Source organism: Lutra lutra, chromosome 11 (assembly GCF_902655055.1).
Source record: "Lutra lutra chromosome 11, mLutLut1.2, whole genome shotgun sequence".
Taxonomy (NCBI): domain Eukaryota; kingdom Metazoa; phylum Chordata; class Mammalia; order Carnivora; family Mustelidae; genus Lutra; species Lutra lutra.
Window position 1 is genome coordinate 62,391,177 of NC_062288.1, and position 17,372 is coordinate 62,408,548.

The following is a 17,372-nucleotide window of genomic DNA, read 5'->3' on the forward strand; positions in this document are numbered from 1 at the left end:
GGGGCGCCTGGGTGGCTCAGTGGGTTAAGCCTCTGCCTTCAGCTCGGGTCATGATCCCAGGCTGTTGGGATCGAGCCCCACATCGGGCTCTCTGCTTGGCGGGGAGCCTGCTTCCCCCCTCTCTCTGCCTGCCTCTCTGCCTACTTGTGATTTCTGTCTCTCAAATAAATAAGATAATTTTTAGAAAATAAAAGTTCACAGGAAAGTCATTTAGGTGAAAATCGTGCAAAAGGCTTACCATACATGGTAGCTAAAATGCAGAATAAGATCCATTTTTTATATAATCTTTGACTAGCATTTTGTATACCTTATTTAATTTTGTTTGGAATGGAACCTGACTGGGACCCCTGTTGTGCCTGCAGAGTTGCTGCTTTCTACACACCAAATTCCCATTCTTCTCCCATTTTATTTATTATTATTATTTTAAAAAATATTTTGTTTATTTTATTTGACAGAGAGTGAGAGAGCACACGAGCAGGAGGAGCAGCAGAGGGAAAGGGAGAAGCAGGCTCACTGCTGAGCAGGAGCCTGATGCAGGACTTGATCGCAGCACCCTGGGATCATGACCCAAGGTGAAGGCAGCTGCCTAACTGACTAAGCTGCCCAGGTGCCTGTCTTCTCTCACTTTATACGCAGGCGATCCGTACTAATTCCCAGCAGCAGTTCTGTTTAACACCAGCTACCCTTCACAGAGTGGCCGCTCACCAGACCGATCTTGATAAGCTCATCCCTTCAATCCTCCCAGCAACCCCATGAGTAATGGTAACCCATTTTACAGAAGGGGAAACTAAGGCACAAAAAGATTAACCTACTTGTCAAAAGCTGTAGAAATGAGAAGGGGTAGAGCCAGGATTCAAATCCAGAAGGTCTGGCTTCAGGTTGCACGTTCTAAACCCCTTGCTACCAAGCAGTGGGACACAGGAACGAGGGACACCCAGGGAAGCGGGATTGTGTTGCCGACCTTGAGCTGTGGCTGCCTGTGAGAGCACTGTGTGAGATCTCTTGGTGTCTGACAGGAGTCTGCCCAGACTCTTCAGAGCACCAGTGTCTGATGGCCACAAGTGCAGGCTCCATCCTGGGGGAACGCAGGAAGATCAGAGAATGCTCATCTTTCCTGATCATCTTTCATCTTTCTTAAAAACTGAGCTTGACTGTAAGTCCTAGCCCCCAAGCCACCACCTCCAGGTAGCCCACACTCAACCTCCAGCCAGGACGAACCTCCCACCTGAGAACGCCAGAGCCCTTTGCCAGCCTCTGCTTTGCCCCATGAATGTGAAAGTGATCTCCCCTACTTCCTTACAAATTCTGAGTGATCTGTGGTTTGGGGGTGACTTATGCTGGCTTTTTCAGCTCTCTGGCTAATGGGCAGTTATGTGTGGATTTTTCTTTTGGGTTGCTGTCAGATATATACTACAAAGCTAATTAAAATAAGTAGCTCCCAGAGCAGAGAGTCATAGAGCTGGAGGGGGAAACAGATTGCTTCTGGAAACAATGAGTTCTGAAATAATTAAGTTACTTAAAAAAAACCACTTCTGTTGAGCTGATAGTGAGTTCAAAGTAGTGGGATTCAGGGAGCACTTGTTGAGGAGCAGAAACAATGGGGGAGAGTCTATTAGCTTAATTGTTTTTTAATTTGGTGCTCTGAGCTCAGAAAGTCTTCAGGCTCAGGGTTGTTACTGGCCTAAGGTTGCTGCCCTGGCCCTGGTGGGAGTCGAGATGATCTTGACCCCAAAGTGAGGACACCAGCCCCTTACCCCTAAACGTGGCACCCACATCCACTCTTGGGTTTTCTCCTTCCTCAGGGCTGTTTTACTACAGAAAGAGAAATTTCTACAGTTAAGAGAACCCAATGCATAGAGTTAGTGATGTTACTGAACTGAAGGTCAGAGTGCGGGGTGAGTCAAATAGACCTATGTAAAGGTATCTGGGGGCGGGCTGGTCCTTTTGTAAAGTGAATAATCCTTTACAGATAAGGGTTTAGGGTCTTTCTCAACCAGCTTGTCTAAGGTGAGATAGGTCCTGACCCTGGCTCTGGTTCAAAGGTCAGAACATTTATCTTCTAAGGATGTGTTCATAGATGTTATCCAGCTTTCCTGGAGTTCAGTGGCTAAGCACTTCCTCCAGGAAGGCCTCTTTGATTGCTCCCATCTCACAGATTTCTCTCTTCTGAGTCCCCGACTCCACCCCACCCAAGAGTCCCATGAGCCTGAGCCTCACACTTCATCCCTTGCTCATACCCTGGCCTGAGTTATTTTGGAGTGCGAGTCTGGTCTGCCTGATCGTTGTGGGGCTAACCAAAGACAGGAACTCAGAATACTTTCCCAAGTGTGATATCTCATGATGGTAATAAGCATGGGGTAGGCCTGAGGAGGGAGGGAGTCATGGTAGAGATACTGCAAATCTGAGACCTTCCTGGTCCCTTACGTCAATGCCTACCAGGGGTGCCAAATTTTATGACTTCTCTATCCTGGCTTTCTTTTCTGGAAGCCAACCCCCTCTGCCACCACTCCACATGGCACTTGGCATTTGCCTTGGTGGGCCTGGCATATAGCTGGCTCTGTGCCGAACCCCCCCACCCTGAAACACCCTCCTCACTCTTACTGACAAACCCCTTCTTATCTTCTAAACCATAGGTCAAGCGCCTTCTCCTCCCGCAGGTTTCCCCAGCAGCCCAGGCATTCAAGCCATCTCTTTTTTTCCTCTAAATGCCTCCTCTAGGCCTTGCCATCTCTCGAAACATGGGCCTTCACATTTGACTGTCCTTGAGCCCCACCAACACATCCAGCCCATCCACACCCCCACCTCCAGCCCACACACGCCCTACATTAGTGAGGCCAGTTTCACAAAGCAAAATTCATCTTGACCACAGCTATGATATTCTTCCTCCTCTTCTATTCTAATGAATTCTATTTATTTTCTATACAAATGCTGGTCATGACTCACGAATTTGACTTCACCATCCACTATGGTGCTCTGACCCGTAGTTTGAAAACCAAACATCAAGTTTAGAGCATTTGCCATAATTCACTAAGGGTTTCACCTTTTTGGACCTGATCCTTTTTTTTTTTCTTTGCTTACTGAACTTAAGCTCCCTGGAGACAGACAGGTAGGCAGAGGCCATATGGGGGTCCCCGGGTCTCCCGCAGGAATTAGCCATGAAGTACATATTGGATGCAACAAACAAACTCAGATCTGCCAACACCTTGGAAAGCAGGGTCTGAGCTGTGGGATGTGGTGGTGGAAGGGGGCTCCCCTCTGGGAGCTCAGTCGTGCCTGGAGATGAGGTTTTGGCTGCAGACTCCAGGTACCAGAGGCCTGGAAGACAGATGTGCCCAGCTCTTCGGGGGAGCTTGCTAATGAGGACACTGTGCCCTCAAGCACAGCTTTGGACAGGAGAGAGTAAGACAGAGTAAGACAGAAGAGTCCCCCCCCCCCAAACTGGAAACCATGGGAGGATGGGCACGCAAAATCTGAGGGCAGGTGGCCGGACCAGAATCTCAGAACTGGATGTGGTGAGGTCCGTGCCTGTTGCCACAGCAACCCAAGTGCCCCTGCCAAAGATCGATGCCGGTGGTGTGTGGTGTGGCCTGCCAGGGGCATTAGGGTCTGAAGGATGCAAGCAGGGTCCTCTTGTGCAGGGCTCTGTGGCCTGGGAATGCTGCTCCCTATTTCCCGCAGTGTGCCAGGCCTCTTCCCCCTAAGTGCCCCTGTCCTGTCAAAAGCCCCAATTACCATGGCCTGTCCCTCTTTCAGATGCCAACCCCTTTCTGATGAGAGCTCCTGATTCAGGCAGTCATCTAAGCGGTTCGGAAGCCTGGCTGTGAGAAGAGGGGGGTTGCTCTTCTAGCTGTGGTTTTGTCTCTGGCTGGCAGGCTAAGTGACCTTAGCTAAGTCCCTGCCCTCTTGGCCTCAGTTTCTCCTCTCAGTTAAAGTGATGTACATCTGGGCTCCCTGCTCAGCGGGAAGCCTGCTTCTCCCTTTCCCACCCCCCTGCTTGTGTTCCCTCTCTCGCTGTGTCTCTCTCTGTCAAATAAATAAATAAAATCTTAAAAAAAAATAAAGTGATGTACATCATTTCTCAAAGATGCTATTGGCATCTCAGGTAGATCGGTTATCTGTTATGTAGGACTTTCAACCTGATGAACCCAGTACTACCCTCGAGCTATGTGACAACTCCAACCGTCCCTGTATACTTTCAGGTGCTCCCTACGTGGGCACTTCTATGTCTGACAGTCTAACTGACAAGACATGGGAGACAGAGACCACGAGGGACCGTTTTTGGGTGATGGTTATGGGGGAAAGATTTTAAGGGACAGGTGGGGCACAGGGAGTGAGTGGGACTGGTGGAGGGGGATAGATATCTGGGGAAAACGGACAAGAAGTTAGGTCAAGTAATGCTGGCAGGGAGGTGGAAAGGGCCAGAAGCACTATTCACTGAAGGAATGAGGTCACTGTGCATGACAGGAATTTTCAGCACTGTGGACAGCAGAATGGTACCACTCCACACCCCCCACTCCCCACCAAAGCATATGGATGGCCTTGGAGAGCTCCTGAAACACAGCCCTCGAGTCTGCATTCATCACACTGATTTGCGAGGCTCTTCAGGCCCAGCTTCAGCCCCAGCTTCTTCATGGCTGTTCCAGCTCCCTGAGGGTTCCACTGCTCCCTGGTGGGCTAGGACTGCTCTTTCCCAGCTAGCTCAGGGGGGTAGGGGTGGGGAAGGCTTAGGCTGCCCTCTCCTCTGGCCCTTCCCTACGAACTACCCAGACTGAGTACACAGGGGCTCAGGATGGACTGAGGTGGTGCTGTTATCTATGTGACTAACTCTGAATGAGGATGAGAGTCTCAGAGCAGGCCAAGAAGATAGTCTGCCACCTTGGGCGCCCAGGCTCTGTCAAGCTGCACAGCAAATGCCCAACAGTCTTACCTGCAGGAGGCACCTAGGTCTCCCACACAGGCCACAGGGAGGCTGAGCCCTACTGTCAGAGGGGCTGCACCATGAGTACAATCCCACACGGGGTAGGGGCTGTCAGTCCCAAACCACAAAGCTGCAGTTAGACATCCTCCCACTGCCAGCAAGAAAGCCTCCCCTGGTCCCAGGAAAGCATCCTGGGAACTGAGTCAGCAGGCATCTTCCTGGGAATGTAAGAGGGGGAGGCAGCTTCTCCCTCATTTGGTCTGGAGGGGCCCAAAGAGGGACAGTGACATGCTGGGGGTCACCGAGCCACCGTGTTCTAGAAGATGCAGCAAACTGTGTCATGCCTGCAGTGTCTTAGCAACTTCATGTCCAGATCCCTGGGGCAGAAAATGCCTGAGGGGCCAGATACCCCACCCTCAAGCCCCCTGACTGACTCTCCCTGGAAGGTGATGGCCATGATCTTCCTGTCCTGGCTTGAGGCCCTGCTGGGAAATCTTTGCCTTTCACCTTGGTCACCTTTCTTATCTTTTGTAGAAAAAATATCTCTACTTGCTGGTTGAGGCGATGATGCTGTGGGGCATGACAAGTTGCTCTTTGTGTCCAGTTAAGACACCATCTGGGGGAGTGCTGGTCGTGGTGCCAACAGCGTAGTTTTCCGAGCTTCCCAAACAAGGCACTTCTCCCGGAGTCAGCACCCCTGCACTGCTTAGATGCTGTGGCAATGGACCAGAGCTGGCCTGCTCTGGGGCCCAGCTGGGACATTTCTTGTCTGGGTCTGATCACAGCCCACTGGGGGTGGGGGTGGCTGCTGGGGTTGCTCCTCTAAGCTCTGAACCAGCTTGACCTAGAAGGAATGCTGGGTTGAGGGTCTGGAAACCTGCCATCATCAACACAAACCCCAGGTTGGGAGGGACCTCCCCAGGGCCAGCTGCTTAGGACATCTGGAGTGAGAGACAGGGAACTTCTAGTCCATTTCTTCAGTATTGTGTGCACACTGCTCTCGGGGCCCCAACTGTCCATCTGGACCTCCGAAAACCCTCAGCTCCTTATTTCCAAAGGACTTTCCACTCATGATGCCTTTCCGTCCTTGAGAGGCGTGGTAGGGGGAAATGTCTATACTTACAGCCGACAGTGGGGAAACTGAGTCAGGGAGGCATAGAGCTGCTTCATGCAGCCCACACAGGGCCCATGAAACAGGGAAGAGGTGTGACTGGAATCCAGCTCATTGTGCAAGACCACGGTCCTCCCCAGGGTTGATGCAAGTGGGAAGAGATGCCTACCAGCCAGCTCCAGCCTCTGTGGTGCAGGGCTGCCTCCTGCCAGTCATCCCTAGCAACGCTCAATGGGCTTGTCGCCATGATGCTAGCCTGCGACCCGCACAGGGAAACAGGGAGGAGAAGGCGAATGGGGGACCCCTGAGGCAGAGACTGCCGTGGAGAAGAGGAACATCAATGTTGGGGGACCGTGAGAACTCGCCAAGCTCCCCCCGCCACCTAATACAGAGATACTGAGACCCAAAGAGGAGAAAGACCTAACCAAAGGTAAGATAAGCAGTCCGTGGCCTGGCCAGAATTACAACCGGCTTTCGACCATAGTTTCTGTGAAGTAATGTGGAGTGGAGACATCTTCGACGGGAATCCTATGTCCTCTTTTTACCGACAATGGCATTGCTCTGGAGGGCCAAGGATCTGCCTCTCTCTGGAGGCCTCTGGGATCAGATCCTCCCTCCTACTGCTCCCTCCCACGGTGGGGCCACAGACTTTCAGTGGCTCTCAGAGATGACAGGCCACACCACCCAGAACGAGGACAACTATACTTGCCGTGAGCAGGACCCTCGAGGACGTGATGCCGAGAACACAAATTCTCCTTATTCTGGGCCTTATTCTTTACTTACCCTGCTGACAGCACTCCAGCTGTCCACAGAAACCCCAAGCAGCTACGTCTCCCCAGGTGCGACAGGGCCTCGCAAGGACAGCATATTTTCTGTCCCCTCCACCCAGATGAGGACACTGGGACGTGTATGAGGGGGGACCTCCCTGTCCCTTGGTGAATCAGGGCACAGCCAGGACTTCAATCTGCCTTCCTGGATCTGCATTGGGTTCCTCTTGCTCTCCCTGACCCCAACCTCCACAGGTGTAACAGGAGCTCCCCACCAGGCTCTGGAGGACCTGGTTTTTGGATGGGTAGACGGCACTCGGGGCCCTTGGGGATGGTCCCTGAGAGTCACTGTGGGTGGGGCTTTGCTGTGGGGTTCCAGACTCTGCAGGTGGTTGCTTGGGGCTGGGAGTCAGGTAGGTAAGGGTGCTGCAGTTCTGACTTGACTGAGTAGGAAGGAGGAGAGGGGAAGGGCAAGGTTAAAATTCTCAGGCAGCCTGGATTTAGATTCAAAGGTACATCCTGAAAATCCCCGCCCAGAATATTCCGTTCCTGCACCGTGGGGCTATGGGTAAGCAGCTGGCAGCACTACCACCAGCAGAACTGAGGCCCATGGTCTGGACTGGTGTTCAAAGCCTCCATACCCCTATTCCCTCTACCACATCTCCTCTCCATCTGTTTGCACTCTCCCTTCCAGCTGGCACATCTCTGGCCCAATTTTTCAAGACCCTCTCCAACAACATTTCCTCTGTGAAGTCTTCCCAGCTTACCTTCCCCTCCTTTTGGAATCAACCTCCTCCCAAGAGCTCCTACAATCGTGACTGCTATTTCACTTAAGAGCCATTATCAGAAAGCTCTTTTCAAGAGTCTCTCTCTCTCAGGATGCCTGGAGAGCTCAGTCGATTAAGCATCTGACTCTTGATTTCAGCTCAGGTCATGATCTCAGGGTTGTGAGATGGAGCCTGGCATCAGGCTCCACTCTGCGCATGGAGCCTGCTTGGGATTCTCTCTCTCCCTCTGCCTTAGGCCCACTAGTGCATGCTCTCTCTCTAAACAAAGTCTTTTTTTTTCTTTTTAAAGTCTCTCTCTCTCTTCCTCTTTCCCTCTAAAACAGGAGCCCCTGGAAAACTCAGGTCTTTCTCGTGTTTGAAGAGCTTGTTTCTAGTAAAGGGGGCAGTACTCTCACGAAGCCGGTGAGAGGTGAGATGGGCAGGAAGAGGACGTGTGAGAGCTGGAGGATTCCTGGGAAGAGAGGGAGGGAGATCAGGAGTGGTGGCACCCTTGGTCCTCTCTGAGATGAAGGGTCCTCAGGCGGGGGGGGGGGGGGGCAGCTGAGACATCACTGTCTCACTGCTCGGCTGCCCAGGTCTAGGCATGCAAGGCGGAAAAATGCTAGAGCAAGGGCCAAAAGTTTTCAGAACCAGCACAGGCCATTCGGTGCCCTGGCTCTCTATGGGATGCTAGGGAAGTGTCTTGTCCTTTCTGGGCTAGTTATTTTCCACCCCTAAGCAACAGGGGAGGTGAGGGCAGCACTCAAACAGGAGGCCTTGCAGCTGGGAAGTTCCTGAATGTCTGGATGGCCAGAGGGGTATCCATTCTGCTCAGTCTCTCTTCCCTCCTCCTCCTCTTTGCCAAACCCTCAGTGATGGCCAGGCATGTCCCACTTTCCCTCTCTCCCAGCATGAAAACCATTCTTAAACAGGGTTAACTTCCTGCCCCTGGGACTCAGAGGTCCAGATGTGAATAGGTCTCACTTGGGGATAGAGAATGTAGACCTAAGTTTTTAGATTCCCAGCTTCCATTTCCTCTGCCTAGAGGGGAGGCTCTATTTGGATCCCTTCCTGAGGCTCATACCCTCATATGACACAAATGTGGAGCCTCCACTGCTCCAAGACCTTCAAGAACTGCTCCCAAGAACCTCCTCCAGGAAGTTTTCCAGGAATGCGCCAGGGCCCACCAAGCCCCTCTTTCCAATCCCTGACTATTGGTTTGTGTGAATCTGGTCTTGAGGCAGCCTGGGATTCTCTGAGGGCAGGGTTCAGCCCTTCTTATCACCATGTCTCCTCAGGGCTGAAGAGGGGATTTCTACAGAAGCAGGCTGACCCAGTGGGAAGATGCCCCTAGCTGGAGACCACACAGTTTATGTGTTTCCAACACAAGCCATGCTTCAGCACATCTCTAGAGTGGGGTTCTGGGAAGTATGGACCCCCAGGCCTCTCTATGGGTTTAAGTCGGGTGGAGTGTCTTTTTTCCCCCTTCTCCTGGCAGATGCCTCTGTACACATGGGCCCTGAAGTTGCCAACAGGACACGGTGGGAGCCTGAGAGCAAGAGACTGAAGCTGAGCCTTGCTGGATTTAGCAATTCTGCAGGGGGGACATGGGCCCCATGTGGGAGGGGACAGCCCCCCCACCATCACCACAGCCACGAGGGCCCCAGGAACAGGCAGGAGGAGGTGAGAATGAAGGGAGCAGGGAGAATGAAATGAGGAGGAGGGAGGAGGGAGAGAGAGAGGACTGAGGGAGAATGGAGGGGAGAGGGTGGGGAGGGGAAGGGAGAAACGGAGGAAGAGAGCTGGAGAGGAAGGATGGAGGGAGGCAAGGAGGAAGAGAGAAAATAGCAGAGATAGAAAACAAGAGAGAAACAGAAAATACATCCAAAGACAAAGCTGGAGCCACACATAGAGAGGAACAGAGACAAAGACAGGGAGACGCACAGACACCTGCACACAGACATGGGCTCAGGATGGTGGGAGGTGGCAGGAAATGGAGTATATTGCCTATTTCGGGCTAGTCCGTTTCCTTTCTCCTTGCAGACAGGGAGACTGAGGCCCAGGAAGAGGATCAGACTTGCTCCAGTAGATACTGTGTATAGACATTATGATAGAATTTGAATCTGCATCCCATAGGCCTCCAAGAAACTTGAGGGGAGGCAGAGGCCACCTCCTGCCCCAGAACTGAAATGCTGAGCCCTCACCTTCCAGAGTCAGGGTGTGTGACCTAGAGCCCCCCACATTCTCCCTCCCCATCAGAGGCACCTGCCCCCAGGGCATTAGTGAGCTGGGGTCCACAAAATGGAGACAGGGAGAAAGGCTCCCAGCGGCCACTGCAGGAAGCTTCCGCATCCTGGGAGGTTGGTGGCAGCGGGACTGTGGCCCAGCTGGTGGCCAGGTCGCACTCAGGGAGAGCAGAGTTCCCTTACTGGGTCAACTCTGCCCTGAGCTCTTGGCTAGGGGCCCCAAATCTGGTTCTTCAGCCCACTCGGTGATGCCACAAGCTTCTTGATATCTTTTCAACTAATCCGTTCTCTATTTAAGCCAACACAGTTGTTTTCTAAGAGGCAGCAGAGCCGGAGTTGGAATCCTTATGCTGTTACAAGTCGTGTGGCTTTCAGAAAGTCAATTAACTTCTCTGTGCCTCCATTTCCCCATGTGTCGTATGAGGATAATACTACACCTCCATTAAAGTGTCAGCGTAAAGATTAATGAGTTAACACAGGTCAAATGACGACCCAGGCCCACGGAACCTGGGCCACAGAAATGTGGGCAGTGGGGAGAACCCTAGAGGGAACTTGGACACACAGACATTTCACTTGCTTCTGCAGGGACTAGCTTGTGTGGCCATGGACAAGTCCCATCCTTTCCCTTGGCTGTGCTGCATCTGGACATTGTCTCTGGGTAAAAATTATCAAGACTCTGAATGATCCTCCCCCACGGGCCACCTGTACCTGTCAGCTAACCTCACATCCAAGAAGGTCTTGTCTCTAGCAGAAGGCGCTTTCCTGGGCTTTCCCCTTCCAGCAGACTATGTTCTGGATGGACATCTGCACTCAGATGTCCCTCCAGCTCCTTAGGGCCAACATATCTCCTCCACCTAGGCTCAGCATTGTCCTGGTGTCATCCCTGACTCCTCCTGAGTCCCCATCTCACCCCAGTCCTGTATATTCCAGGTGCCCACGTCTCCCGCTTCCATCCCCTCAGTTGGCTCCTGCAGCCCGCATTAGACTTGGGCAGCTGTAGTAGCCTCCTGATCCCTCCTCTTGTCTCCAGGGGCTCTGGGCCCCACAGCAGACCTCCTTTGCCCTAGGCTCTATCCTGCATGGACAGCAAAACCCACTGCACCACCCTGCGTCACCAGACCAATATCCACGCGTCTGTTTCTTTCTTCTCCTACCTACACTCTGTACAACACTCACCGGTCCCGAGGGACAAAGCAATGGTTTCACCTCCTCCTGTGTACCTGTTCCACTTTCACCTGCTAAAATCTGCCCTGTCTTCCTAAGTCCAGCTCTGTGGGCGAAGACCTCCCCAGTCCTCCAGAGTGGAGACATCCTTCTGTTCCTCTAAATTCTCCCCCAAAACTATCTCTTTTGGAGGCAACATTGCCCTGTGGTTAAGAGTATGGGCTGTGGATTTCTCTGCCTGCACTGGTGCCTAGGAATGAACTATAACTTGGGAAAGTCACTCCATGTCTCTGAGCCTCAGTTTTCCTGACTGCAATATGGGCATAAAAGGGTTACATATCTCAGGGCGGGATGGGGGGGGGCAATGAGAAGGTGGAGATGAGTGGGATCACCTGGGCAAAGCTCTCCCCGTGGTAGCTGGCACCTGGAAAATGATCCACACTTGGTAGATTTGTGGCACATTCTCTGTGTTCAGCTGAGTGGAAGAAAGTTCATGGGAACTAATCACTAGCTGCTTTCTTACCCCAGGAATGCCGGCCCTCTGAAGAATGAGGCTTCAGTGGGGAATTGGCTGCAGCCTAGCAAAAGTGGGCAGGAAGAGGAGCCAAACTCTTCTTCCTCTTCCCCAAGGCTTCTCATTGAAGCTGTTTTCCTTCCTGCATCCTTCATAAAGGAAGGATCCCACTGCAAAGGCAATGGGGCAACAGGAAGCCTCAACCAGGAGGCAGGGCAGGGGAGGAAGCAGTCACCGCATTTCCATTGCCATTAGCTTCACTGCTCTTCCCACCTCAGCTGGCTGCACTGGCTAATGGCCATGCTCCCAGCGCCCTGTGCTCTAGTTTCCTAGCAGCTACCATGTGGCCAGCACTTTGGTCCTAAATTAAGAAAATTGCTCATTAGATACTGGGAGCTAATTGGCACTCCATTTGCCAACCTCAGGGGCGCCCTGAACTTTTCTGAGCCTCTCACTTGATGTGAGGGGAGTGGCCTGGTATGCACTCCAACACCTCCTTCGGGAAGTCTCCTCTGCCTCACCTGTCTCCCTTCCCCCATCCTCCAATCCCCTTGCTCTCCTTCATCAGGGCATTTGTCACTCTGTATTCCCTTTGTCTGTTGCAACTGTGAGCAAGGGCCTCAATGACAGTGCAGTGGCCAGCACATAGTAGCTGATCAATAAGCTGAATGAAGAAATACTGTGCTCAGCTCTGAAGAAGAGACTCCTCACCCCAAGAAGAGACCCCCCCCCACTGTTGGGGAGCTCCAGATTGGTGGGGAGTATAGGAGAAGCCCTGGCTGAGGGGGGAAGCAGAGCAGAGCTCCCTTAGGTCCATGGCTATGGCATTCAGAGGCCTCATCACCTCACTTGGCCCTTTGTCCCCAGGGCCAGTCTGAACTAGAGACCCTAGGATCCTCTGATTCAGCTCATGGGACCCTAAAAGTACAGTTTCAGAATCTCAGGACTGGAAAGGAGAATGAAAGTAACTCCTTCTGCTTCATTTTCATCCAGAGAGGTTTATTTTAATCATGGGTGGGAAGCTTGTTCTCAGATAATGCAGAAACCTTCCTCAGCGGCTCTCCTACCTCTACCACCAGCTTCCATTAGGAGCACCTCTGCTGTTGGACTCCTCTGAGCACGGCTCCTCCCTGGGCCCACCAGAGCCCTCCACTGGTGCAGACAAGGGAGTGCTGCTTAGCATTAGACTCAGGCACAGTGGTCTCGTTCTCTAACCATCGCTCTCTGAGGAGGCCTCAGCACCTGAGAGTTTGGACAGGTGTGTGTGTGTGTGTGTGTGTGTGTGTGTACGTGTGTGTGCGTGCATGCATGCATGTGTGTGACTGTGTGTGTGCACCGGTGCCTGTGTGAGGTGATGGGGAGCTGTGCTGCTGTTCAAACACAGATACGCAGAGAGAGGTTGCTATGATGTTTCCAGGATGAGGGGCTTCAGGTAAGGAAGCCCTGGGGGTCTCAGGAGGACCTCTCCCTGCTGGTGGGGTGGGGCTGCTGATGTGAGTGTCTGGTCAAGGTGGGCCAGGGCCCATGGTCTTACAAGACACTCCCACTGGCACCCATCAGACCTCCCGCAGGGCACAGACTCTGCCCCAACCCCACTCCCCACAGCCTGTGCTGAATTACCCCACCAGCAGCTTCTACTACGGGGTTCCCCAGAGTGTCAAGCCAACCAGTGGTTTGCCAGGAGGAAGAAGGACCTGGACTGTTCTCCCTGGGAAATGTGGGGTGGTCCTGATTCAGACATCACACATCACCTGGGCAGTAGGAGTAACGCTGCCCAGGAGTCCTGACTCACAGCCCAGAGAGCTAGTCTGGAACATCCCGGTAGGGGTGAGGTGCCACCCACACACTCTGCCCCAGAAGCGTCTATTGCCCCCACCCAACACGAGTGCTCACCCCATCTTTCCTGCCTCCTGCCCTCCTTTCTCTCTGGTAGGAAGAGTCTGACCACCGCACTCACCCCGGGATTTGGGAACCGAGCATATACGGACCCTCCACCCCCACCCCCACCCCCCGCCCACCCCGTGCCGGTAGCACTGGCTGAACAAAGGTGAAATTCAGGCAACCAGAGTAAATAACATGTGAGAGAGATTTGCCCTTAAAATCCTCAAAAGGGAGCAAGTATTTCCTTCTTCCCCTTCTGGGCAAATCAGACGTCTTACTGGTCTGAAGCTACAGTAGGGCAGGGGACGGAGGAAGCGCCTCCGGCTTTGTAAGGGGACCTCAACGCCAGCGGTATGACGCCGCCGCGGCCCTCGGCAGGTCTCCGACGCCGGGTCCAGAGCTGTGCCCGCTCCCTAAACCGCTCTTGTCCGGCGTCGGGCGTCGAGTCCGCCGCGGAGAATTGGGGGTTGTGGGGGTGGGGTGGGGAATGGCACTCACGGGTCGTGTTGTACTTGACGCCGTTGAAGTACTCAGGACACGGCCTCTCCACCAGGGCTCCGGCCGCGCTCCGGGGCCAGCACGTCCCTATCTGGTCCAAGGTCGTGTTGCAGTAGGAGTAGGCACCTGGGAGACGGGTGACAGAGGAGAGGGGCTTAGCTGGGGTGCCGGGGGCGCTCCGAGCGCGGGGCCTGGGGCGCACTCAGCACGCCGGGAAGGAGCCCGCGCCGCCCGCTGCGGTCGCCTCCGCCTACCCTCGGGGTCCAGGGGCAGCCCCCAGCCGTCCAAGAGCAGCTCTTCGGCCAGCGCCAGGCTGCAGTTGGCCTCCAACAGGCTGTAGAGCAGCGCCGCGTCCATCGCGCCCGGGAGCCGCGCGCCCAGAGGGGGTGTGAGTGCGCGCCCGGCGTGGCTGCGAGGGACTGGGTGCCAGAGTGAGCCGTCCGGGGAGCGCGGGGGCCTGGCCCCGGCCGGTCCAGCTCCGACCTGCCGGGCAGCCTCGCGGCACCGCGCCCCACCGCCAGGGGCTGTCAAATCGGGACCCTTGCAGAGAGGAGCTGCGGAGCGCGCGGAGCCGCGGGTCCACCCGCTCGGTCGCGGCCAATGGCGGCGCCAGGGGGCGGGGCCGGGTGGCTCCTGTCCGCCCGGCCCAGCCTCCAGCCCCCCCCCCCCCCGCCCCGGGCCTCCGGGTCCCTCGGGCCCCCTCGGCCCCCCGCCCCGCCTGGAGTCCGTCTCCTCAGGCCAGGACAACGTCCGGACGAGGGTGGCGGGGAACGAGGAGATGCGCCTAGGGTGCCGGAAAGCTCCGTCGGAGGATCGCAGGCCCCGGGGCTGAAAGGGGCAGCAAAGCGCGCCCTCCCGTGCGCGGGGGAACCCACTGCAGCCTCAGTAACCGAGAGCCACAATTGGGCGGCCTGAGTCTCCTCTCCTTGAGGCGGGACTCTGGAGACGGGAGGCAAGGGAACGGAGAGGGGAGCGGAAAGCCCACGTGCAGATGTGTGCTCTAGAAAAGCCCATGTGGCCTATGCGAAGGAAATGGATTGGAGAGGCTTTGAGGGCAGCAGGGAGGCCACGGAAAAGTGTAGTGAGATCGAGTGGCCTGAATGGATGAACATTGAGACCAGGCCATGGGGATGGGGTAGAGAGGTATTTCAGAAGACAGCCTGCCCTGGTGAGGAGGGACTGGAGAGAGGAGTGAGAGAGTGAGGGGGTTCCCGCAGGAGCCAAGAGGCGGGGAGAGCACTAAGTCTCTCCTTTGGGTGACTGGGGAGAGGTTAGTGTTGTCATTTAATGGAAAGGGGGAAGTCCAGGGGAGAAATCGGCTGAAATTATCTGGGGGATTTTGAATACCCTGGTCTTACTGCCCTTAGCTCCAGAGAGAACAAAGTGAGAAGTAAAAACATGTCTCTGGTCCTCCTAGCTTGGCGGGGGCCAACCGAAGCTAGTTTCCATGCCAGTGTGAGTGTGTGTGTGTGTGTGTGTATTTGGGCTCAGGAGACAGGGACTGGGTATGGTACACCTCAACTCAGGCTGAGTTCTGGTCTTGCCTCTGTGTCTACTCTCCCTGGATGTTACCCCCATTCTTGGGGCTGTTTCTCCAAGAGTTCTTGGAGAACGTTTTCTCCAAATGTTCTCTGAGGCCCCTCCCAGCCCTGAGAGTCTCTGGCTCTGAGTTCTGAGACACAAAGCCTGAGGAAGGTGTACATGTGTGTGTGAGTGTGTGTTGAGTGTTTCTATCTTTAGAGCGCAGGGGGAGCTGGGACCCAGTCCCCACTGGGCTGGAAGTCCCAGGGGAACTAGTCTTGTCCTCCCCCCTGCTGGCCTCCCCTGGGAAGAAGCCTGCCAGAGAAGGCCAACAGCACCCTGAGCTAACCCTGTGTCCTAAGCAGAGAGAGGGGAAGAGGGGGGCTGGCCTGCCTTGGTATGTTCCAGTTCCACCACTCTCCCTCCATATGAATGCTTTGGTCACTGGGAAGGCAGAGCCCGAGAGCCAGAGGGCACTGAGACCAGAGATGAGCACTGGCATCTCTCCAGGTCTCTCTGGTTGGCAGGTACCAGGGGCAGGTCTGCCAGCCAGGCCGATCTTCTACCTCTTGAATGGACCGTTAGAGCCCTTGGCTTAGCTCTGTGTAGCTGAAGACGCAAAGGTCACTGGGTGTTCATAGTATAGTAGCCTGTGCCAGGAGCAAGGGAAGATAGGTTGAGTCCCAACCCCAGTTTCTGATCTGAGTCCACAACCTAACCCAAGGCCAAGTCCTATCCCCAGCCCCAGGCTGAGCCCCAGCCCACAGGGTCCCACATAGGCTAGAATGTGGCTGGCAGGGTCAGCCCAGGTCTTCACCCGGGAATAGTTGTATTCGTGCATAAAGGAGGGTCCTTCACACACTGATCATAGTACACGGGAAAAGAGTGAAAAATCAAGCTAAGTTATTAGGGTGCTTATCATCAGAGCCACTGTGCTGGTGTGGTGAGTGCCCAGTGACCAGAGGCCAGGGACTTCTTGCCTGTCATACAGGTTTCTGCAGAGTAGGATGGCCTGGGAGACTTGGATGGCTCTTAACTGGGAGACCACACATCCTTAAGATCCCTCTGGGAAGTGACTATCTCAGGGGCAGACCCAAAGCCTGTTTTGCATCTCAACTGGGCAGTCAGGGCCCGTGCACAGACCCACAGACCCAAGGTGCCCTGGTTCCCAGGACACAGGGCCATCTCTTCATGGATCCTATTATTATGAGCATAATCGTGTGTTATTCTAGATGTGGCAGAGAGGGACCTGAAGGCAGCAGCTTTGGAACAAGTTGATTTTACAGCTCACTTGAGTGTTTGTAAATAGGTAAATGAGGAAGAAACTATAGAGAGCTCAAAATTTTTTCAACTGATTAAATCTAACTACAAATAGACAAACGGTGGGGCCTTTTTGCTAACTAAGGAAGCAGTGGCGGAAGGCAGGCCCCCGGAGATGGAGATCTTCTAGCAGGCCAGGCACTGGGGTTGGGCCCGGGAGGGGAGGTAATGGGATGGTTGTGTATCCCCCCGGGGACTAGGGAGACAGGATGCAAGTAGGTTCATGGAAGTGTGACAGGTGCTGGATGTGTCAGGAGGAGCACGGGGTGAGGCAGGTGTTCCCGGCCCACCTCTGATGTCAGCTGCTGTGGCAGTGGGCAGTTGTAGGCAAGCTTGGGCACACACACGGTCCTTCAGCACACAGCAAAATAGGCATGCAGAGCACACTGGAAACACACACAGCGTCTCGTTGTCATGTGTCTTGACAGCATCACACACGTTCTCTCATTCACCCCACCATCCATCAAATGTGAGCTGGAAAATAGGATTTAAGGGGATAGATTCTGTCTCTGCCTCTCCTCGGGTCTGTGCTCAGTCAGAATGAATACACGAGGAGCAGGTAGATTGGGTCAAAGTTGTGGGGTTGACTGGGAGTCATCAGGGGCTGCTGCGGGTGGGGAGTCTTGGCTGAGGCCAGAAGGTGCCCTACTCTTGTCTGGAGGCAC

General features: G+C 54.3%; 1 protein-coding gene across 13 annotated transcripts in view; it reads right to left on the reverse strand.

Annotated features, from left to right (window-relative positions):
- The window catches only part of CRHR2 (corticotropin releasing hormone receptor 2), a 48,169-nt gene that overhangs the window by 18,015 nt on the left and 12,782 nt on the right, over positions 1–17,372 (reverse strand). For 10 of the 13 annotated variants that reach the window (XM_047695682.1, XM_047695681.1, XM_047695684.1 and 7 more), the window contains one exon: positions 13,867–13,992. In XM_047695682.1, coding sequence (XP_047551638.1) covers positions 13,867–13,992 — 126 coding nt within the window. Of the gene's footprint in view, positions 1–13,866; positions 13,993–14,120; positions 14,479–17,372 lie in introns of those variants that run through there. The other 3 variants (XM_047695688.1, XM_047695692.1, XM_047695691.1) reach the window with 3 other exon arrangements.